The 25,538-nt window shown below is 45.0% G+C and overlaps 1 protein-coding gene across 4 annotated transcripts in view; it reads right to left on the bottom strand.

The window, feature by feature from the left end:
* The window catches only part of RALGAPA2 (Ral GTPase activating protein catalytic subunit alpha 2), a 412,397-nt gene that overhangs the window by 126,106 nt on the left and 260,753 nt on the right, over positions 1-25,538 (bottom strand). For all 4 annotated transcript variants that reach the window (XM_073557418.1, XM_073557416.1, XM_073557417.1 and 1 more), the window contains 3 exons: positions 15,991-16,114; positions 5,460-5,615; positions 1,064-1,222 (listed from right to left, as the gene is read on the bottom strand). In XM_073557418.1, coding sequence (XP_073413519.1) covers positions 1,064-1,222; positions 5,460-5,615; positions 15,991-16,114 — 439 coding nt within the window. The remainder of the gene's footprint in view (positions 1-1,063; positions 1,223-5,459; positions 5,616-15,990; positions 16,115-25,538) is intronic.

The raw sequence follows: 25,538 nt of genomic DNA, 5'->3' as shown, positions 1-25,538 counted from the left end.
ATTTCCGGTGACTACCTCTTGAAGCTCATCAAGAGAATGCTAAGAGTGTGCAAAGCAGTAATCAAAGCAAAAGGTGGCTACTTTGAAGAACCTAGAATATAAGACATATTTTCAGTTTCACACTTTTTTGTTAATTATATAATTCCACATGTGTTAAATCATAGTTTTGATGCCTTCAGAGTGAATCTACAATTTTCATAGTCATGAAAATAAAGAAAACTCTTTGAATCAGAAGGTGTGTCCAAACTTTTGGTCTGTACTGTAAATACGTTAAGCATTTTGAGCCACACAGGATCTCAATGAAAAAGACTGAAAATTGAATTTTTCGGTAGCGTAGCCTCATGATTTAGAGCCTTATTTAGTCACGTATGAATTCTATAGTGATGCAACATCCTAGTAATTTCCTATATTAACAGCTGACATTGCATCATGGTCTAAAGAAAAATATAGTAGAGAGTTCACTTTCTAAGTTATATTGGTTAAAAACACTAAGGTTAATTTTCACATTTTTATTGTACACTACTTGCTTTCTTTTAGTAAGTCTCTAGAAATTTTAATTATTTAAAGAAGCTCACCCATCAAAGCTTTTATCCTCTTAATATACTGCAATCGTATTATACAGCACTGTGTACTTACAATTGCTCATTTTGCCTTTCTACCCAGACAATTCTTTTTTCTGCTCTATTTAGAAACAGGAAGTCTCTTGTCCCCGCATGAGTCATCATCCTCTTCTGACCCAGCAGCTCCGCCCCTCTTCAACCCCAAGCCCCGCCACCAGGGACTTTTGCAGTGACTCATGAGTCATGCAGGGAAAATTGACCTCCTGTTTCCACATACAGCTTAGAAGGATTCAGCTAATCAGTTTTTAATCGCGTGTTTGCAAATCAAATTGTAATTGAAAACAGAATAATTAAGTGGGTAGAAAGGCAAAATGAGCAATTGTGAGTGCACAGTGCTGTATAAAACATGATGACTGCAATATATCAAGATAAACATTTTGATGAGAGTGCTTCTTTAACAACCTTAACCTGTGACATTTTTACTAAGTTTAAAACATAATTACCTCTGGTTTCTTCATTATTTCTATAAAATACATCCGATTCTTCATTGGGTAAATAATAATTAAAACATCTCCAAAATCTGTAGGTATAATGCTCCTTCGGTAGTTCCTAGTGTGATCAGACCAAACAATGTGAACTTCATCATTTCCAAGGTGCCGAAACTGCAAAATAAAAATTCACGTTTTAACAGAAACAATATGACATTTTCCATTATTTACAAATGCATGTGTGCTAAATGCACATTCATCAACACCATTTTTTTTTATAACAATGCCAAGGTGAAACAATGTGCATTGCCAAAAGACAAGAAAAGGGTAGCTACATCATCTTAAAATATCTCAATATAAAAAGGTAGCAACGTTGCAAATGATCTTGATTAAATATATGCCTTTATTTCCATTAACAGCTCCTATGAAAATGAATACATCTCCATGGTAACAGACTACACACAAACATTGTGTAGTCTGATTCTGCATTCACACCAACCCATTGGCAAATAATTGGGGACAGATGGGAGTAAGATTGAGGGATCAGACACGACTACGTGGCTTCTAGTGTGCACTAAACTCCAATAATTCAAAATATAACTTATAACTTTTTGTTTTTAGCTCTGCTGCGCTGTAGCACATCTATGGGAGTCTAAAGTAACGTGAAATTCTCCGGTAATAATGGGGACCTTAGTCAATTCTCTGTGCTTTTTAATGAAGTTCTTACTCTCGAGCTTTGAATCTGTGTATATCCACAAGGCAGACACCCACAGAACACAGAGTCAGGGAATGGATAGCAAATTTACACGGCAGAATGTGAGTAAAACTGGTAAGTAAACCACAACTGAGGGAACAGTACCCAGCCAAATAAGCCTCAATACTTGGAGATTAGTTTTAACTTCACTTTCTGTAACTAAGAGAAAGATTACTTGCAAACTTACTTCACATAAAAAGTTTACAAAAGTTTTTGTTCCTGCTGATGGGACCCCAAAACTTTTCTTTCATTAAAAATAATATGGTTGTGAATAAAGAGACCAATTCGTACATTTAGTGCAATAGTAAAGTGGACAAGAGGGCAAGTTTAAGTCTGTCTTCTCTGAGGATGGTAGGTCAGAACACACACGTTATTCATGTCTCCGGTAGGCCAGCACTATTCATTTAGTCTGAACTGGGTGTCCTTGGCAGCAGCCTGCGTCCACTGCAAGCCTCTGAACAAATGCTCATTTTTCCAGCCTAAGGAAAACACTCTAATACTTGAAGGGACAGTCAATGTGCCACTCTCATTCAATAGCTGAGAAAGCCAGCTAATTCCCCTCTTCACTTGTCTTCCCAATATGCAGCCAGCCGGGCAGCACGCCACTAGTGACACTGGTCATGGTAAACACCTAATGGTCTGACCTCTATTCCCTATTAATTGCATTACACGGCCAGCTGGCTCCAGCAAGAACGTGTCTGTTTGATTGAAGAATTTCTGCTCTCCAATAGTCGAGGCTGCTGCTTTCACAAAGTATCTCGAGCCTGACAACCCCATTGTTTTCCTTACAGTGTGCCCATCCTAAAATCTAAGTTTTATTTGTAAATTAACCGAGAAACTTCCTGCCAGATCAGCGGTGCCTGGAGACTAATAATGTGCTCCTTTCATTCCCTTTCACTCTTACTGTATCATTGCCAATTTGTTTTTCTGCTGCCGGCCAGCCCCAGGCTATAAAAGGCTGGTAAGACATAAGTGCAATTATAGTCCTGAAGTCAAATGAATTGGACAAATCCAATAGCACAGCCCTGTCCCCACTTTACAAACCCCTACAGCAGTGAGATTAGCGACTAAAAATCTAATCTCGAAATAGCTAACAAATTTCTACAGCAAAGGAGCAAGAGTTCACGATCGGGCTGCGTCTAGGTCTCTGCAAGGAGAAAGTTGGCCGCATTTGCAGTCAAACCTATCAAATAAACCCTAGCTCTTCAACAACAGGAAGGGAAAAAACCTCATTTCGGAGCTGTTAGCGGCAATTTAGTTAGGATAACAGGACAGATTGTAAGAAGCTGTTAGTGTGATTGATTTTTTATTCTAGCCGAGAGACATCCTGAAAAAGAATGTTTATTGCTAATGAACACAAATTTGGAAGCTGAAAAAGGTATCATCTGAGTCATGGCCGGTTCGGTGGGGAATCTTCCTGCCAAAACCAAGGCATCCGTTACTCCTTAGCTAGCAGTCTATAGAGGTGGACTTCAGCATGGCTGGATTCATCTAGGCACCACAGCTACAAGTCATTTCATTCCCACCAGCGTGGCGTGATGCTCAGAGAATGGCAACTGCCTCAGCTAAAAAAGCCAAGGCTTCATCAAAGCTCATCAATCAGCATTGAACATGACACTTTCCAGCTGAAGAACACAAGATGAATCCAGCTTTTCTGACAAAGGTTACAGGGGCATTCATGCAGGTGATCTATTACTTCAATCAAAGGAAAAAGAAGAGAGAATCAAATACTGTATTAATATTGTCAGGGTTAACGCAGAATACAGAGATAAGCATAAACCAGAGTCCAACAGAAAATATACTTTAATCCATTACATCTGGAGATATGTTTTAAGCAGATGTGTGAAAATATTGCAGAGTAAGAATGCTTAAAAACAGACGTGCTAATAGTTAATTTATTTATTCAGTTACCAAAATACAAAGTGAATGAACAAAAGAGAAATCTAAATCAATATTTGGTGTGACCTCCCTGTGCCTTCAAAATAGCATCAGTTCTTCTAGGTATACTTGCACACAGTTTTTGAAAGAACTCGGCAAGGAGGTTGTTCTCAACATCTTGGAGAACTAACTACAGATCTCCTGTGAATGAAAGTTGTTCACATTCTTCTGTCTCATCATGTAATCCCAGACAGACTGGATAATGTTGAGATCAGGAATCTGTGGGACCGTATCATCACTTCCAGGACTCCTTGTTCTTCTTTATTGTGAAGATCGTTCTTAAATACATTGGCTGTATGTTTGGGGTCCTTTTCCTGCTTCAGAGCAAATTTAAGTCAGACGCCTCCCTGATTGTATTACATGATGGATAAGTATCTACCTAACTTTCTCAGCATTGTGGACAGCATTAATCTTGATCAAATCCCCAACTCTATTTGCTGAAATACATCCCCATAACTGCATGGATCCTCAACTGTGCTACACTGTTGTATGCAGATACTCATTACTGTACTGCTCTCCAGCCCTTCAGCGAACAAACTGCCTTCTGTTACAGCTGAATACTTCACATTTTCATTCCGCAGTCCAGTGTGCTTGCTGACAATTTCCTGCACCCCAGTTCCTGTGTTTTTGTGCATATCTAAGTCACTTTGTCTTGTTTCCATGTCAAAGGTAATGGTTTTAGGACAATTCCTCAATGAAGATCACTTCTGGCCAGACTTCTCCGAACAATAGATGGGTGTAGATGCGTCCCACTGGCTGCTGTCAGTTCTGAGCTGATGGTACAACTATGCAACCTCCAATCTTGAAGGACAAGTAACCATGATATGTCATTCATCTGCTGCACTAAGTTTCCTTGGCCAACCTCTACGTCTAAGCTCCTCAAAACTGCCTATTTCTTGGTGTCCTCAATGCATAAAAATATAGGCAGAAACTTCAAAAGCTGTGCAAGTGCACCTAGAAGAAATTTTGTAGGTAAAGAATGGTCACACCAAATATTGAATTCATTTAGATTGGTCTTCTGTCCATTCACTTTGCATTTTGTTAATTGAGAAGTACAATGTATAAACTTTGATTTTGGAAAGCATTTTTATTTTGCATTTTTCCAACACTTGTTTAAAAAGTTTTTGCACGCACGCATATACATATATATATATACACACACACACACACACACACACAGACACACACACACACACACACACACACATATATACACAACATACAACTATACTTTGCCAAACTCCACTAACTGAAACATAGAAGCCAGAAGATGACATTTGATCAGTAGAGAGCCTACATTACAATCACAGCATCAACTCCGTCTACAAATATTATAAAGGTCAAACCAACAAATGATTAAATAATAGAGTATTGGATAAGTTCATAAATCATTTGGACGACACAAACTCATATGAAAGGACTACTAAATCACAGGATATGGACCAAGACAAGTCTTGGTGGAAAAGGTCAACTATTAAATCAAACAAAACTAGGAATAACTTTTGTAATGAGCGCTCGGCTTCAGCCGGCCTCCAGCAGAAGATGGAGTCGATCAGCGGAGAATTAACCCCCTACCGGATGGTTTCAGGGATTATACAGGAAATTTTGCAGACCAAGAACCAGTGAGGGAGCTTTATTTCTGGTTTCATTTAATCAATCATTTGTTGGTTCAGTGCTCCTTTCCTAAACGTCGTGTATATCCATGTTATTTACAGTCACCTTTTTGGTCAGTGAATCATCTGTATCAGACAACATGCGTGTAGAGACGTGAAAGATTACTTCAACAGTAGAGGTAGCGTAATAAGGTGCAGTTTGTCCAGTGCTTCCGTTCCTCTGCAGACCACCCATAAATCCACAGTGAGTTGAAAGGTCGACCTGAAATTTAAATAAAATTGGGTTACATATCCACATAGAAAACAAAGTACAATATACTATATGCCGTTGCTTTCAATTATAAGAACATACATATTTATGAATTTCAATGTCTCACGGTGGCCCTGTTGATAATTCATAAGGGGAGGCTCAAATCAGCTGCTACAATTGGGATGTGTAATATTAGATTTCAAATGTCAAAATAGCAGCTAGCGTAACCTACCATATTCTTTATTCTATTTACCCCAAGTGCTAATTGTGTAATACATTTTACAGAGGTTGAAGCTATGTTTTTTATCCATTAAAGGGAATTTTGCTACCTCATCTGAGTGGAGTATAATATATGAAAACAGACCCTGATTTCAGCAGTGAGTCACTTATTTTACTGGGTGCAGTAGCTGTAATACAGTCAGTCTTTAGATCTAGTATAGCTCTGAAACCTAACCTCACACACCACTCATTGGCAGCTTTCTGTGTACATGGTATATCGACAGTAAGCTGCTCCTTGGTGGTGGGGACATAGTTTGACCATGAGACATGGGAGCTGTAGTCCTGTAGGGCTAATCTCCTGCTGACAAAAACTTTCATTGTATAGAAAAGACAGCAGAAAGCCTAATAAGTGACACATCGCTGAAATCAGTTTCCTCAGCTGCCTTCAAGTTATGTTGCAAAAAACCTACTGATAGAAAGTGCTTATTTAGAATATATATAAAAAAAACTTCCTTTTCACCCTCCCAATGAGGGCGATCTTTGCTATCCTTCCTCATTCTCGTGTCTTCTACCAGAGGCCTGGGAGTTTGAGGGTTCTGCGCAGGATCTTAGTTGTTTCCAGCATTGCACTTTTCTAGACAGAGTTCCTGGGATCTGTTGTAGGCATTTAACCAACTTAGGGGTCACTGCTCCAAGTGCTCCTATCACCACTAGAATCACTGTTGCCTTCACCATCCACACCTTCAGTTCTCCTTTGAGGCCCTGGTATTTCTCCAGCTTCTCATATTCTTTTTTTTCTGATGTTGCTGTCACTTGGCACTGCCACATGTATTATCATTGCTGTTTTCTGATCCTTGTTTACTATGACAATGTCTGGTTGGTTAGCCAACACCTGCTTATCTGTCTGGATCTTGAAGTCCCACAGGATTTTAGCCCTTTCATTCGCCACCACTTTTTCTGGGGTCTCCCAATGGACTTCGGGGGATTTAGCCCATATACTGTGCAGATGTTCCTGTATACAATTCCCGCTACTTGGTTGTGGCGTTCGGTATACGCTGTCCTTGCTTGCATTTTGCATCCTTCCCCTATGTGTTGGATTATTTCTGAGGTTTCTTTGCATAGTCTGCACCTTGGATCTTGTCCTGTGTGGTAGATTCCTGCTTCTATGGATCTTGTACTTAAGGCCCCGTCACACACAGTGATCTCGCCGATTTTGTGACACCACAGCGATCTCGCCAGCGAGATCGCTGTGTGTGACAGGGATCAGCGACCTGCCCCCCTGCCGGGTATCGCTGATCTTTCTCGATCGGCCCGGGTCATTTTTTGATCACTGGTCTCCCGCTGGCCAGCACGCATCGCTGCATGTGGCAGCGAGAGACTAGCGATCAGTGACGCTGGTTTCTAATGTAAACATCGGGTATCCAGGAGCTGCGGCTCTTGGATACCTGCTGTTTACCTTGGAAACCGACGTACACGCTGGTTTCCAAGGTAAACATTGGGCATCCAGGAGCCGTGGCTCTTAGATACCCGATGTTTACATTAGAAACCAGCTTGCTCGCTGGTCCTGATCGCTGGGGGGGCTGTCTATATGACAGCTCACCAGCAATCAGCCCAACGATGTCCCAGCGATCACATCCATGTCGGATCGCTGGTGGGATCGCTGGGACATCGTTGTGTGTAATGGGGCCTTAAGTGCTTGCTCTTGTGCCGCTATGATTAATGCCTCTGTGCTGTCTCGGAGTCCAGCTTTCTCCAGCCATTGGTAGGATTTCTCCATGTCAGCCACTTCCATTATCTGTCGATGGTACACCCCATGCAGCAGCTTGTCTTGCCATGGCGCTTCATGTTCCTATTCTTCCTTCCAGATCTGTTGTTGTTGCCTTAGGCATTCTCTCAGCATCTCCTCTTTTGGTGCCATTTTTCTGATGTATTCCTGGATACTCCTTGTTTCATCCGTGATGGTGGCTTGGACGCTTATCAAGCCTCAACCATCCTCCTTTCTGTTGGTATACAATCTTTGGGTGTTAGACTTGGTGATGAGCTTTCATGTCTTCACATCTGCAGCTTCCATCTCTTCATTTGGACAGCACACTATGCCAGCAGGGTATCTGATAACTGGCAGGGCATATGTATTGATGGCGCAGATTTTATTCTTCTCATTGAGCTGGCTCTTCAGGATCTGTCTTACCCTTTGATGGTATTTGGAGTTGCTGCTTTCCTTGCCTCCTCATCATGGTTACCATATCCCTGTGGATATGGACAAGGAAAGGGAACCTGGATCTGATATAGATATATATGCGCTGCAGCTGCATAAATATTATATTATATATATTTATTTTTATATAGTTGTACTCAAAAGTTTACATACCCCGGCAGAATTTTTGCACTCTTGGCCTTTTTTTCCAGAGAATATGAATGATAACACCAAAACATTTTCTCCACTCATGGTTAGTGGTTGGGTGAAGCCATTTATTGTCAAACTACTGTGTTTTCTCTTTTTAAATCATAATGACAACCCAAAACATCCAAATAACCCTGATCAAAAGTTCACACACCCTGGTGGTTTGGGCCTGATAATATGCACAGAAGTTGACACAAATGGGTTTGTGACCTGTTTGCTTGTAATCAGTGTGTGTGTATATAAAAGCTGAGTGAGTTTCTGTGATCCAGACAGACTCTTGCATCTTTCATCCAGTCACTAACGTTTCTGGATTGTGAGTCATGGGGAAAGCAAAAGAATTGTTAACTGATCTACGGGAAAAGGTAGGTGAATTGTATAAAACAGGAAAGGGATACAAATCGATATCCATGGAATTGATAATCACAGTTTGAACGCTGATGACTAGCATTAACAGGAAACGGTCAAATTTGAACAAAAGATGAATGCAGCATGTTATCAGCAAATACTGGAGGCAAATTTTGCAATCATCAGCCCGGAAGCTGCGCATGGGACGTACTTGGACGTTTCAACATGACAACGATCCAAAACACAAGGCCAAGTCGACCTGTCAATGGCTACAGCAGAACAAAGTGAAAGTTCTGGCCATCTCAGTCTCCTGACCTCAATATCATTGAGCCACTCTGGGGAGATCTCAAGCGCGCAGCTCATGCTAGATAGCCCAGGAAGTTACGGGAACTGGAGGCTTTTTGCCAAGAACAGTGGGCAGTTTTACCATCTGAAAAAATTAAGAACCTCATCTGCAACTAAAAAAGACTTCAAGCTGTCACTGATGTTAGAGGGGGCAATACACAGTATTAAGAAATTGGGTATGTAAACTATTGATCAGGGTCATTTGGATGTTTTGGGTTGTCATCGTGATTTAAAAAGAGAAAACACAGTAGTCTGATAATAAATGGCTTCACCCAACCACTAACCATGAGTGGAGAAAAGGTTTTGGTGTTATCATTCATATTCTCTGAAAAATGACGAAGAAAGCAAACACTCTTCCGGGGTATGTAAACTTTTGAGCACAACTGTATACAGACGAGCTGCAGTGGTGTTTTTTTATTTTGTTATAACAATTTCCAACTTTCTTACCTCCCCTGCAAAAAAAATTGATAAGGGAGGTTGCCCAGTGCAAAATTTCTTCTTTGCTAAGGAATGGGTAGTTATTTAATAACAAACATAGGCATACTGACCTACTATGTCACCTCCTGGATCCAACCCAAGTACCTCTGGTAGAGATGACTGAGGTATCTGAATGTCCAAGGACCACGGAAGCCTTTGATTAGCGGCCTTTGTCAAGAGACTAACAGCGCATCATCACAGAACACCCAATGACGCACTGTTCCAGTCACGTAACCGCTGTTAATTACTGTCTTCAGCTGTGACACTTTAGCACTTTGTCTTTATAACCCTTACAGTTCAGTGTGACAGAAGCTACTCCTTACTGCTCCCCCTCTTTTTGACATTACATCATACACCAGTGTGCAGCTCCCCGCTGTGACAGCCTGAGAAGAGGTGGCGTGGCCATGACCCCTGCTCTCTGCAGAGAATCGGCTATTATCAGGTGACTGGCTAATAACCGTGGGGAGCTGTATACTGATGTAATGTCCCAGATGGATGGGTGAGCAGTGAAGAGCAGCTGATGTCACACTAGCACCCTGATAATGACTTCCTGTCTGCAGTCTGGGGTGAGAGGGCAGGTAGCTGCAGCCAACCCCTTGATAATGTCTCCTTCACTGCATGGCTACTACTAGGGAGCAGGCCACATCTCCTCGCCTTGGACTGCAGACAGGGAGCCATTATCAGAGGGCTGGTGTGACATCAGCTGCTCTTAACTGCTCTCCCGTCCATCTGTATATCAGTACACAGCTCCCCACTGTTATCAGCCAGTCTTCTGTTAATTGGATTTTTGTGATAACTCACCGTAAAATCCTTTTCTGCGAGACGCTCACTGGGGGACACAGATACTGTGGGTGTATGCTTCTGCCGCCAGGAGGCTGACACAAAGTGAAAAAAAGAGGTTAGCTCCTCCGCCGTATACATCCTCGCCCCTATTGCGTGCGGAAATCAGTTTGGTGCCAAAGCAGTAGGACGACAACAAAATCAGGCTTAATACAGGTACAACATGTCCAAAACACCACCCTTATATCAAATTAGTAAATGCATACAAATTTAAACAAAACAAGAGCCAACTGGCTAATAAGGTGGGTGCTGTGTCCCCCAATGAGCGTCTCGGAGAAAAGGATTTTACGGTGAGTTATCCCAAAAATCCATGTTTCTCCTTCGCCTCATTGGGGGACACAGATACTGTGGGACGTCCTAAAGCAGTCCCTGGGTGGGAGATTGACTCACCGATCCAAGTTACATGCACCTCTTGTTTAAAGGTGCACCACCGCTGCTTGGAGAATCCTTCTACCCAGGCTCGCATCCGCCGAGGCGTGAGCATGGATATTATAATGTTTGGCAAATGTGTGCAGGCTGGACCAGGTTACTGCCCGAGTAGAGTGCGCTCTGATCCCTGCTGGAATCGGCGTGCCTTTAATGCGGTAGGACTCCTGAATAGTCAAACGAATCCATCTGGCTATGGTCGATTTTGAGGCAGCGAGTCCCTTCCTGCGCCCTTCGGGGAGCACGAACAGCGTGTCCGTCTGACGAAAGGGTGCTGTCCACGACACGTACCTCCGGAGGGCTCTTACCAGGTCTAATGTGTGAAGAGCCTTTTCCACACGGTGCACCGGTGCTGGACAAAATGAAGGCAAGACAACATCTTCATTAATGTGAAAAGAGGACACGACTTTCAGCAGAAAAGGAGAGGCTGGTCTGAGCACCACCTTATCCTTATGGAATGTGAGGAACAGTTCTGAAACCCGCCTGATAGAAGTGATGGCCACTAGGAACACAACTTTCCAGGAAAGGTACCTCAAGGAGATATCCTGAAGCAGTTCAAATGGAGCTTCCTGTAGAACACTTAGTACCAGGTTAAGGTCCCAAGCGTCCATAGGCGCCTTATAGGGAGGTACCAAGTGGGAGACTCCCTGGATGAAAGTCTTCCCCTGAAGATTGGTAGCAATTCTGCACTTGGCCAGGACGGATAAGGCCGATATTTGTCTCCTGAGGGAACTTGGGGCTAAGCCCGAGTCTAGGCCCGACTGGAGAAAAGTCAAGATGTTGGGGATTGAGAATCTCAGCGGAGAAACACCGCGGCCTCGACACCAAGCAAAAAACACCTTCCAGATGTGGTGGTAAACTCGTACTGAAGAAGGCTTTCAGGCGCTAATCATTGTAGCGACCACCTTGCTCCCGAACCCTGCCTGGGTTAGAATCCAAGATTCAACGGCCATGCCATCAAACACAGGGCCCCTGAGTTCGGGTGGCAAATCGGCCCTTGAGCAAATCTGGGCACTCTGGCAGGCGCCAAGGAACGTCGGCGAGCAGCTACATTAGATCTGCGTACCATGATCAACGGGGCCAGTCTGGGGCCAGCAGAATCTCCGGGACCCCTTCCGTCTTGATCTTCTTGATGACCCTCGGAAGTAGTGGCAGCGGGGAAATATATATGGGAGGCGAAACTGGTTCCATGGCAGAACCAAAACGTCCACAGCGATTGCCTGGGGGTCCCTGGCCCGAGCGACATATGTGGGCACCTTGGCGTTCACTCTGGACGCCATCAGGTCCACATCCGGAGCTCCCCACAGCTGACAAATCTGCCGGAAGACTTCGGGATGTAGAGACCACTCTCCGGACGCAAGACCCTGCCGGCTGAGAAAGTCTGCTGCCCAATTTTCCACGCCCGGGATGTGGACAGCCGAAATCACCGAGTGGTTTGCTTCGGCCCACTGCAGAACATGCCCCACCTCGCGCATGGTTCCTCTGCTGCGGGTGCCCCCCTGGTGATTTACGTAAGCCACCGCAGTGGCGTTGTCCGACTGAATCCGGATAGGGCGGCCTGCTAGAAAGTGATGAAACTTTTGCAGAGCCAGCCGAATTGCTCGTATCTCCAATAAGTTGATCGGGAGGCGTGCCTCCTGTGGCGACCACCGTCCCTGGGTCGTGTGGTGGCGAAACACTGCTCCCCAGCTGAGGAGACTGGCGTCGGTTGTCATCACCAACCAATGGTCTGGAGGGAAAGGTTTCCCCTGGGTCAGAGAGGAACTGGTTAACCACCATCCGAGCGACTGCCTGACTTGAAAGGACAGTCGGCACTGCCGGTCGAGCGTGAAGGGATTCTTGTCCCAAGCTGGCAAAAGGGCGTGCTGCAGGGGGCGAAGAAGGAACTGGGCGAACGGTACGGCTTCCATTTTCCCTAGACTCCTCATCCCGGATCGGATGGTATGAGGGATCGGTTGCCGAAGTGCCCGGACTCCCTGCCGGAGCGCTAGTACCTTTTCCTGAGGGAGAATTACCAACCCTTGGCGAGTGTCGAGAATCATTCCTAGGAAGGAGATCTTTTGAGCTGGCACAAGGGATGACTTCTTCGCATTGACTAACCACCCTAAGCGGGCAAGAGTATCTAGCGTGATGTTGACATTTTCCTCGCATGCCCGTATTGAAGGGCCTTTTACCAAGAGGTCGTCCAGATAAGGCAAGACAACTATGCCTCGAGAATGCAGTATGGCCATGACAACTGCCATAACCTTTGTGAACACTTTGGGAGCCGTGGCTAGCCCAAAGGGTAGTGCTACGAACTGAAAATGTAGATCTCTGATGGCGAAGCATAGAAACCTCTGATGAGGAGGAAAAATGGGAATATGCAGATATGCGTCCTGGATATCTATTGAGGCCAAGTATTCTCCCTGCTCCATGGCCGATATGACTGACCGGAGAAACTCCATCCGGAAATGTCTGATCCTGATGCATTTGTTCAGAAGCTTCAGGTCCAAAACAGGCCTGACAGACCCGTCCTTTTTGGGAACCGTAAAAAGGTTGTAATAGAACCCCTAATTTTCTTCGTGTTCCGGCACTGGAACAATGACTCCGTTGTGCTGGAGCGATTTGATGACTCCCAATAGAGCCCTTGCCTGGGTATCCACCCTGGGAAGCTGGGAAAGAAAAAACAGTCTTGGCGGGTATCTGACAAATTCTATTTTGTAACCTGAGGCCACCAATTTCTTTACCCATGCGTCGTGAGCGACATTGGCCCAGACGTGGAAAAACCAGAGTAGGCGGCCGCCCACCTTGCTGGTGTCGTCTGGTAAAGGCCTAGAGTCATTTGGCCGACGATCTTTGGGATCTGGATCCCCTCGATCTGGGCTGCTGAGTACGCAATCTCCCCAATGGGTTGGCTCTATATGAGACCTGCCACTCCCTATCCTGGTTGGGCGGCCTGAGGCGGCGGAATTGGCCGCTGTAGTCCACCTGGTGTTGCAAAAGGCCTGAAGACGTGCCTGAAACGGGTGACGAAAAAGCGGCGAGCCACTGTCCCTGCCCCTATCTGGGGCTTGAAGGGACTCTATTGCTCTCGTAAGCGACGCCATGGACTGAGACAGTAATTGGGCCCACTCCGGGGGATTTGACACATTGGTCACGGTCGCAGGGGAGGGCTCCTGGGCGCGTTCGGATTCGCAAGCTTTGCATAATCGCTTGCTCTGCGCCCGTGGAAACGCAGCTCGACAAGAGATGCATGCAGCGTAAAAGAACATGTGCGTCTTTGCCTTTTCGGACATGCTGTATCTGTCCGCTGCTGGGGATGTGGGGAGGAGGTAGCACCTCGTTTTCCCTGTGGCATGGCCTCTCAGGCAGCACTTACCCCAGTCCTGCACCGCCGCCCCCCCCCCCATCCTGGCTGCTTCCTTCAAATCGCGCGCCACCAGCTGTGGGAGTGAGCCAGCATGTAAAACCGCTCTAGGGGCGGTGCTTCTGTTCTGCGGCCTAGCTGCGCTTCGAAGCAGGAGTCTAAATTTCTTCGCCGCCGTCCAGTGCGGGGCGGGCCGCCGGATGTGACGTGCGGCTCCAGGGGCGGGACTTCCTGCCGCGCCCTAGCTCCGGCTGAAGCCGCGGCCTCAATTTTTCCCCTACCCGACCTGACGGATCCAGCCACTCTCAGCCTTGCATGGCCGGTGGCTTCCGCCGGCTGGGGCTCCAGCCCGGAGATCTTCGCAGGAGCCCTCCCAGACCCTCTCCTCACTGATGATCCTCTTCAGCCTGAGCGCAGGTATGTGAGGGGGCCTTGATAAAATAGGACGGTGCAGGCACCCTAGCTCCATCTAAACCCTTCAGGGGGTGAGGAGAGGGACCGCCACCTTGAAACTGCAGTCTAAGCATTGGTAGAGCAGTGGGGGCCGCACAGACTAGTCTTGTGCCCCTGTACAGCCCATGACTTCAATACCTAGGGGTGGTCAGAGCTAAGTCCGGCATTGTGTCCCACGACGCGGGAGAGGATACGTGGAGGGACACTCGCACTTGCTCGCCCGTTGTTGGTTTGGGGAAATCGGACCCTTTCAATAGGATCCGTTGCCCTGGTCACATCTTCATGGAAAAAGACGAAAAAAGTCAGGAGAAAAAAACAGACGTGTGCCTCCATGGACATTAAGCAAAAAACTGATTTCCGCCCGCAATAGGGGCGAGGGTGTATACGGCGGAGGAGGAGCTAACCTCTTTTTTTCACTTAGTGTCAGCCTCCTAGCTGCAGAAGCATACACCCACAGTATCTGTGTCCCCCAATGAGGCGAAGGAGAAAATAGCTGTCTCTCTGCAAAGAACAGGGTTTGTGGCCACGCCCCCCTCTTTTCAGGCTGGCTGTTACAGCGGGGAGATGCACACTGTTGTGGGATGTCATGCCCCAGACGGAAGGGGGGAGCAGATCCTGACAACGGGCATTACAATGGTTATAAAGATAATTAAAGTGCATTGGGCATTTCATCTCTGTAGTTTATGAGGGTAGGGAAAGTGCAAACATTTTTTTATCTCCCCTGAGTGCCCCTTTATTAGGTGGGATGCATATAGTTATCTTGTAGTAGCAGGTAACCAGGCTGTTGCTATTTAAAGGGAATCTGTCACCCCTTTTTTGAGATATCATATAATGATATCATTCAATTGTGTCACATAAGGATTCTCTTAGTACGTTTGCTTCCCCCTGACCCCGCACCTTTCATGCATAAATACCTTTTTTATATCGGTTCAGATGTATGTAAACTGCCGCTGTCCAATCCGCTGGGCGGGGCTTATTCAAAAGCTCCCCCCTCCCTGTCTTGCTCTACACATTTCTTCTTGTGTAGAGCAAGACAGGGAGGGGGGAGCGGGTGAATAAGCCCCGCCCAGCGGATTGGACAGCGGCAGTTTACATACATCTGAACCGATATAAAAAAGGTATTTATGCATGAAAGGTGCGGGGTCAGGGGGAAGCAAACGTACTAAGAGAATCCTTATGTGACTCTCAATTGAATTATATCATTATATGATATCTCAAAAAAGGGTGACAGATTCCCTTTAAAGGCAACCTGTCAGCAGGTTTTCCTTTGGATTATTTTAAGGTCATGTTTTAACATATATGTGAAACAGAAGTAAAAATGTTCTCTCTCTCTCTCTTTATATATATATATATATATATATATATATATATATACACACACACATACTGAATGAAAAGAATAAATTAAATACTGTGTATATGCAAAATATATACAACTCAATTTAGTTCACTTAAACAGAATAAATCCTTTCTTGAAATTTTTATAAAATTCGAGAAAATGTGAATACCAATAATTGATAATAATGCACATTTACCTCCCACCCGAGGCCTGCTACAAAATCTTCGTAGGCCTTGCTTCCCCCGCTGTTGGAGAGTATGGAGCGCTTATCCTCCTGCCCTTCAGCTATGTAAAACACAGCGATCTTGTGAGTCTCACGGCTGGTAAAGAAAACACACTTCATATAATATGCAATGATGAGCTTTTTCTTCATAATGAATACATAGATTAAATACTTTACTATAATGTTTTTTGTAAACCGAATTAAAACAATGATCTGATACACTCCTGCTCAAAAAAACTGAATGCGGTCATAAACTCAAAAGGGTACTTCAAAAAGTATTAGCTTAAGGGCTCATACTCACATGCGAGAAACTCGGACGAGTCTCGCGCGTCAATACCTGGCACTGCCGCTGTCACTCGGGAGCGGAGTGTTCAGCTGTATAGAAATACATGCAGCTAAACGCTCCGATCCGAGTGCCGGCGGCAGTGCCAGGTATTGACGCGCGAGACTCGTCCGAGTTTCTCGCATGTGAGTATGAGCCCTAAGGGTGTGAATATCTATGCAACCACTTTAATTTTGTTCTTTATTTTAATTTTTCCACATGAAAATATTTCAATTGAATTGCACAAATTGTGGGGGACATCATCAAAAGTGGAAAAAGTTCTGAAATCATTCTTGTTGGTATGAATTAAAAAAAAAAAAAAAGAAAAAAAAAAAACTAAGATGTGTAGACTTTTTATATCCACTGTATAAGCTATTTACTTTTGATACCAGTCTTTCACTGTGATGGTTCTTGAAATATATTTTTTTAATCCTTATGTATACAAATACACTCAAAGACAATTTCATAATAAGCGAAGTGACCCCTGCGTATGCATTTGGGACACAGAAAATAAAAATAAATAAAAAAATTCAAAAGAATAATTAGGCAAATGCAGAGAAAATTCCATTTTGATTTTTGGGATGGCTGAATTTGAAACCCAAAGACTAAGTTGCTTTAAAATCCTGGATTTTATTTGGCTACTTGCACAGAAAGTGGCCATATTAAACAGAAATTTCCCTATTATCCATTTTCAGAATCGCGGATATGCAGGAATATGTTTCTAGTTTCAAGCTTGAGTCATGTGGCTTTGTCCTCTCAGTAATACATGCTATGGTCTTCATTATGTCACAGGTACTCGCATAACCTTTTCTTGTATCAGATACATCCTCCATATATCATCACAAGTATGTATACACCGAGGCTGAGGAGTGTATGATATCGCCACTTTACCACTGCATACTCTGTGATGGATGCCCTACACCCTCTCAGTACTTGGCAATATATCGTACAACCTCTATCCCGCCTTGTTGGCATCTCCAATCCACCTGTGCTATTCCAGAGATTAAAGGAAAAGAGGACACACAACATACTCCCAGTGTATGAAACATAAGGTGTCTGCCTTGAACCAACAATAGCCAGAAGCATTGTGCTATTAACATATCAATCAATCAAATTTATTATCGCCAAGTACATATTACATATATACAAGGAATTCTTTGTGGCAAAGAGGCAACATAATATATCACAACAGATACAACAAGTAACATTTAACAAGACAGATACAGTATATAGTCTACACATGACGATTTAATTGTTGAACAGAGAGTGGATAGAAGCTGTTCATATGGCGGTTGGTGCTGCATTTGTGGACTCTGAAGCGACGTCCTGAAGGGAGTAGTTGGAATGAGGAGTGTCCCTGGTGAGAGGGATCGGATGAAATTTTCAATGCGTGGGATCGAATACTCTTATCATAAAGATCCTGGATTTTAGGCAGGGGGGAACCTATAATTCTCTCTGCTGTTCTGAAAGTCCTTTGTAAGCGGAGTTTGTCATGCGCAGTGGCTCCCCCATACCAGACTATAGAGAGGAACAAATCACAGATCTGATGACAGCATTAAAGAATAAGATCAGCATATATGCCAGAAGCAGCAGCACAGCCCGCTATGTAAAGGATTTGCACAAATGTACAGCCACAAAACAGGGTATTTTTTTCCGTTGGTTATTGGTCCGTTCGCAGAGACCAACCAGCGTCACTAAAACACCAAACAGTAAAAAATTACCCATCCGCAGTAGTTTAATAGCAGACCAAAGTAAACGATGCCTACTGAGTGAATTGGAAAAGAACAGTCAGCATGAACAGGAGGCCATTGTTCTCCTGTGAAAATACAGGATGATGCACTATCTAGAACAATGAGCTTTAGCGCTGTGCAAAAGATCATTTCTCCTGATAAATGAGCGTTCTGTTTGTTCATCTTGTGATCGGCAGTCTGTTTACACTGAAAGGCTATAGAGAAATGAGGATTATTATTAAAGAAGCACTCCCATAATAATTTGTCTCCTGTTAATATATTGCAATCATATTATACAGCACTGTGTACTTACAGTTGCTCATTTTGCCTTTCTATCTAGAAAATTCTTCTCTTTTCCATTAGATCTATGACATCACCTGATTAGAAACTGACTAGCTGAATCCTTCTAGGCCCCATTACACATAACGATGTCCCAGCGATCCCACCAACGATCCGACATGGATGGGATCGCTGGGACATCGTTAGGCTGATCGCTGGTGAGCTGTGACATAGACAGCCCCTCCAGCGATCAGGACCAGCGAGCAAGCTGGTATCTAAGGTAAACAGCGGGTTTCTAAGAGCCGCGTGGCTCTTAGAAACCCGCTGTTTACCTTAGATGCCAGCGCGCACGCTGGTTTCCAGGGTAAACAGCGGGTATCCAAGACCCGCGCAGCTCTTAGAAACCCGCTGTTTACCTTAGACACCAGCGTGCACGCAGGTTTCCAGGGTAAACAGCGGGTATCCAAGAGCCGCGCAGCTCTTAGAAACCCGCTGTTTACCTTAGACACCAGCGTGCGCGCTGGTTTCCAGGGTAAACAGCGGGTATCCAAGAGCAGCGCAGCTCTTAGAAACCCGCTGTTTACCTTAGATACCAGCGTGCAGCGTCGCTTATCGTTCGCCTTCCGCTGCCACACGCAGCAATGCGTGCTGGCCAGCGGGAGACCAGTGATCAAAAAATGGCCCAGGACGATCCTGCACGATCAGCGATAACAGGCGGGGGGGGGCTGTCGCTGATGTGTGTCACACACAGCGAAGTCACTGGCGAGATCGCTGTGACGTCACAAAATCAGTTGTCTCGCTAGCGATCTCGCTGTGTGTGACTGGGCCTTAAGCTCTATGTAGAAACAGTTATAAGTTATAAGTTACTGCAAAAGTCCCTGGCAGGGGGAGGAGGAGAGGAGCAGCTGGGTCAGGAGTAGAAAGATAAAATGCAGGGACAAGAGACTTCCTGTTTCTACATAGAGCAGAGAAAAGAGAATAACTAATTGGGTAGAAAGGCAAAATGAGCAATTGTATGAACACAGCGCTATATAATATGATGAATGCAATATATTATGAGGATAGAAACTTTAATGCTCACCTTCAGTGTAAAAGTAGCTTAAGTTTGCATTTAGAGAGCAAGTGATTAAAACACAAACAGTACAAAGATCTAGATGTGGATGGATGGGTCATCATGCTCTGAGGATAAAACCTATAAAAATGTACACCTGGGGCACATGCTGCCCCAAGCAATTTTCACACACATGCGAGTCTGTGTCTGGCAGTTGCTCACATGTTTATCCGGTGCTAGGGAGAAGAGGAGTGCGGGTAAGGACTAATGGAGAAGAATCTGGTCATGTCTGGACCGTGCAAAAATCGGCAAAATATGACCTCTCAGTGGCATTCAAAAAAGGAGCAGATAAGGTGGAAAGGTGATCCATGCATGAGTGCAGGTGTGGGAAGTCAAACACTTAGCTGTATCATTAACACAAACTGCAAAAGAAAGCACTGAGTACATACAGCGTATATGGAAACCCCCAATATTTCAATAAGTGGGAGTTCTAGAAGAGAAAACAGGACAAATAAAAAATTCACAATAGACACTTTTGATATTACATAAATGTCTTAAATGCCAATAACCTTTAAGGTTTTATTCCAGCCCCTGGTTCAGCGTGACATGTGGCACTTGGACCAGATAAGACTGGGTAATCTTAAACAGATCCCAGTGTAGGCAAAAATATGAATAAATGTTTGCAAATGAAACTTCAACATCTCCCTTCCAATAAAATCAGTTGTGGTTGCCACAATGGAGCAAATAAAGAAGCCCTTGCAGGTTTACATGTATCCATCAGGCATCTTTCAGATGCAAGGCACTCGGTGATAATCTGACTCCTATGGCCAGCTATCGGGGTCCTCTGGTGCCGACCACTCCCGCATTAGAAGATGAGCAGTGCTGATGACCATGCATTGGACAGGATGCCAGTTGCGTTTCATGCACTGGTCTTATTCACTAGAGCAGACCTGAGCAAAGTGCGGCCCGCGGGTCACATCGGGCCCTCTGGATGTTCCAGTCCAGCCCACGGACCGAGACGAGGGCTGAAAACAGTGGCTTACGGTCCGCACCGTGCCTGCCGCTTGTTGTCTCCTCCTACCTACAGTCTCCGCACGCCTGCCCGCAGTCTCCGCCCACTCGGAAGCCTGCCCGCAGTCTCCGCTCTCCATCCACGCTGACTGCATTGGTGGAGGAGGGACCTTCAGCTACTTCCTCCACCAATCAGCGTGTGAAACAGATGACGCGATGACGTCATGTTATCGCGTCAGCTGTGTACTGCGGAGAGTCAGTGCATCGGAGACAGAAGCATAACAGAGTGCCATGGAAACGGAAAGGTATGTGTTTTTTTATTTATGTTTATGGGATGTTTGGCTGCACATAGGAAGGCTGTATGGGTCTCATGGACATGGGGAGGCTACATGGGTCTCATGGACATGGGGAGGCTACATGGGTCTCATGGACATGGGGAGGCTACATGGGTCTCATGGACATGGGGAGGCTACATGGGTCTCATGGACATGGGGAGGCTACATGGGTCTCATGGACATGGGGAGGCTACATGGGTCTCATGGACATGGGGAGGCTACATGGGTCTCATGGACATGGGGAGGCTACATGGGTCTCATGGACATGGGGAGGCTACATGGGTCTCATGGACATGGGGAGGCTACATGGGTCTCATGGACATGGGGAGCCTACATGGGTCTCATGGACATGGGGAGCCTACATGGGTCTTATGGACATGGGGGGGCTACATGGGTCTTATGGACATGGGGGGGCTACATGGGTCTTATGGACATGGGGAACCTATATGGGTCTTATGGACCTGGGGAGGCTATATGGGTCTTATGGACATGGGGAACCTATATGGGTCTTATGGACCTGGGGAGGCTATATGGGTCTTATGGACCTGGGGAGGCTATATGGGTCTTATGGACATGGGGAGGCTATATGGGTCTTATGGACATGGGGGGGCTATATGGGTCTTATGGACATGAGGAGGCTATATGGGACTTATGGACCTGGGGAGGCTATATGGGTCTTATGGACCTGGGGAGGCTATATGGGTCTTATGGACCTGGGGGGAGGCTATATGGGTCTTATGGACCTGGGGGGAGGCTATATGGGTCTTATGGACATGGGGGGGCTATATGGGTCTTATGGACATGAGGAGGCTACATGGGTCTTATGGACTTGGGGAACCTATATGGGTCTTATGGACATGGGGAACCTATATGGGTCTTATGGACATGGGGAACCTATATGGGTCTTATGGACATGAGGAGGCTATATGGGTCTTATGGACCTGGGGAGGCTATATGGGTCTTATGGACCTAGGGAGGCTATATGGGTCTTATGGACCTGGGGAGGCTATATGGGTCTTATGGACCTGGGGAGGCTATATGGGTCTTATGGACCTGGGGAGGCTATATGGGTCTTATGGACCTGGGGAGGCTATATGGGTCTTATGAACCTGGGGAGGCTATATGGGTCTTATGGACCTGGGGGGGCTATATGGGTCTTATGGACCTGAGGGGGCTATATGGGTCTTATGGACCTGGGGAGGCTATATGGGTCTTATGGACCTGGGGAGGCTATATGGGTCTTATGGACCTGGGGGGAGGCTATATGGATCTTATGGACCTGGGTGGAGGCTATATGGATCTTATGGACCTGGGGGGGCTATATGGGTCTTATGGACATGGGGGGGGCGCTATATGGGTCTTATGGACATGGGGGGCTATATGGTTCTTATGGACATGGGGGCTATATGGGTCTTATGGACATGGGGAGGCTACACGGGTCTTATGGACATGGGGAGGCTATACAGGTCTTATGGACATGGTGAGGCTATATGGGTCTTATGGACATGGGGAGGCTATGGGGATCTTGACATGGGGAGGCGATGGGGGGTCTTATGGACATGGGGAGGCTATAGGGGTCTTATGGACAAGGCGAGGCTATGGGGATCTTGACATGGGGAGGCTATGGCAGTATTAACATGGACATGGGTAGAGGCTGTGTGGGCCTCATATTCTGGTCATGGGGAGGCTGTGTGGGGCTCAAATATTAGACTTGGGGAGGCTATGTTGGTCTCATGCTGGACATGGGAAGGCTGCATGGGGCTCATATGCTGGCCTTGGTAGGCAGTGTGGGCCTCAGACGCTAGCCCTGGTGAGGCTGTGTGGGCTTCAGATGCAGGCTCTGGGAGGCTGAGTGGGCATCAGACGCTGGTCCCAGGGAGGCTGTGTGGGCCTCAGACGTTGGCCCTGGGGAGTCTGTGTGGGCCTCAGACGGTGAACATGGGAAGGCTGTGTGGGCTTGAGATGCTGGACATGGGGAGGATGTGTTGGCCTCAGATGCTGGATATGGTGAGGCTATGTTGGCCTCAGATGCTGGACATGGGGAGGCTGTGTTGGCCTCATACGATATATTAAAGGGGCTGTATTCGGGTTCAAATGGTATATAGGGGGATGTTAGCATACTTAATTCTGCTTATTATTTAGTGATATAATTGATCGTAATATAATATAATAATTACAGTTAGGTCCATATACAGTATATTTGGACAGAGACATCATTTTTCTAATTTTGGTTCTAGACATTACCACAATGAATTTTAAACAAAACAATTCAGATGCAGTTGAAGTTCAGACTTTCAGCTTTCATTTGGGGGTATCCACTTTAAAATTGGACGAAGGGTTTAGGAGTTTCAGCTCCTTAACATGTGCCACCCTGTTTTTAAGGGGACCAAAAGTAATTGGACAAATTAAATAATTGTAAATCAAATGTTCATTTCTAGTACCTGGTTGAAAACCCTTTGTTGGCAATGACTGCCTGAAGTCTTGAACTCATGGACATCACCAGACGCTGTGTTTCCTCCTTTTTGATGCTCTGCCAGGCCTTCACTGCAGTGGTTTTCAGTTGCTGTTTGTGGGCCTTTCTGTCTGAAGTTTAGTCTTTAACAAGTGAAATGCATGCTCAATTGGGTTGAGATCAGGTGACTGACTTGGCCATTCAAGGATATTCCACTTGTTTGCTTTAATAAACTCCTGGGTTGCTTTGGCTTTATGTTTTGGGTCATTGTCCATCTGTAGTATGAAACAACAACCAACCCGTTTGGCTACATTTGGCAGGATCTGAGCACACAGTATGGCTCTGAATACCTCAGAATTCATTGGACTGCTTCTGTCCTGTGTCACATCATCAATAAACACTAGTGACCCAGTGCCACTGGCAGCCATGCATGCCCAAGCCATCACACTGCCTCCGCCGTGTTTTACAGATGAGGTGCAATGCTTTGGATCATGAGCTGTACCACGCCTTCGCCATACTTTTCTCTTTCCATCATTCTGGTAGAGGTTGTTCTTGGTTTCATCTGTCTAAAGAATGTTCTTCCAGAACTGTGCTGGCTTTTTTAGATGTTTTTTAGCAAAGTCCAGTCTAGCCTTTTTATCATTGATGCTTATGAGTGGCTTGCACCGTGCAGTGAACCCTCTGTATTTACTTTCATGAAGTCTTCTCTTTATGGTAGATTTGGATATTGATACTCCTACCTCCTGGAGAGTGTTGTTCACTTGGTTGGCTGTTGTGAAGGGGTTTTTCTTCACCATGGAGACTATTCTGCGATCATCCACTACTGTTGTCTTCCGTGGGCGCCCAGTTCTTTTTGTATTGATGAGTTCACCAGTGCTTTCTTTCTTTCTCAGGATATACCAAACTGTAGACTTTGCCACTCCTAATGCTGTAGCAATTTCTCGGATGGGTTTTTTCTGTTTTTGCAGCTAAAGGATGGCTTGTTTCACCTGCACGGAGAGCTCCTTTGACCGCATGTTTCCTTCACAGCAAAACCTTCCAAATGCAAGCACCACACCTCAAATCAACTCCAGGCCTTTTATCTGCTTGAGAATGACATAACGAAGGGATTGCCCACACCTGTCCATGAAATAGCCTTGGAGTCAATTGTCCAATTACTTTTGGTCCCTTTAAAAACAGGGTGGCACATGTTAAGGAGCTGAAACTCCTAAATCCTTCATCTAATTTTAATGTGGATACCCTCAAATGAAAGCTGAAAGTCTGAACTTCAACTGCACCTGAATTGTTTTGTTTAAAATTCACTGTGGTAATGTCTAGAACCAAAATTAGAAAAATGTTGTCTCTGTCCAAATATATATGGACCTAACTGTATAATTAATATGTTGATATTGTTGAGTAGAATTCATTTCAGCCTATTGGTTTGGACCTCCATAACAGTCATTGTGTCTCGTGTGGCCCCTCGAGAAAATTTAATTGCCCACCCCTGCACTAGAGGCAATGAATGCACCAATTCTGCCTCTATTGCGCCCACGTCATCAGTGCCGCTGACAAAACGAAGTCATCCACAGATTGATGGTGCAGGCCATACCCCAGCAGGAAAACACCAATTGGTATTTGGTAAACTATTCGATATTTTTTTTTAACACAAATCATTGTAAGACGGCAATTTTCCTCAGTGTCCAAACAAACAAGTCAGTTTTTAAGTATCTACTTCTAGACTCAGCTACTGCAATAAATATAGAGAAAAGAAGTTTGGTCACAAATCACAGACATATAGAGAGCTGAGAGCCAAGAGACTCATTTAATAATTGTTCCACGGCTTAGTTTTTTCATTTAGCCAATGTAAATCTATAAATTGCTGGTGTTTGCCTACCTCAATAGCCTTCCAATTAAATTATCACTGGGATTCTCCTTACCTAATTTAATTTCTCCCTTTCCAGAATTAATCAACATGTCTACTTAACAACTCTGAGCCTAAGGGCTTTGGGGGCCTTAACATCACATATGCCTATGAGTTATAATTTGCTTGAAGGGATGATCATGTATCGGATTTTATTCATATTGTCCCATTCATATCTATGAAACGACATAAAACACAACGAGCACAAGCAATCATTGATTTTCTATTTCTTAGCAAAGCTAAAAAGTGAGTTCACAAAGGAGAAAAAAAAAAAAAAAAAGAGGCGATGAGGTTTCTGTTTTTCAAAAGAAAAGGCTGCAAAAACAAAAAAAGCTGATCTTACTGCAGAATGGGAAAATGACAGAAGCCATAAAGGTTAATGCCACAGTGTAAATGCAAGTGTAGCAGGAACTGTGGTGGGTAAAGACGCTTGAGGTGTGT

The sequence above is a fragment of the Dendrobates tinctorius genome, unplaced genomic scaffold (genome assembly GCF_039654945.1).
Source record: "Dendrobates tinctorius isolate UK_male_01 unplaced genomic scaffold, ASM3965494v1 ptg000250l, whole genome shotgun sequence".
Taxonomy (NCBI): Eukaryota; Metazoa; Chordata; class Amphibia; order Anura; family Dendrobatidae; genus Dendrobates; species Dendrobates tinctorius.
Note: the sequence above shows the minus strand (reverse complement) of the source record. Positions and strands in the feature narration are given on the sequence as shown.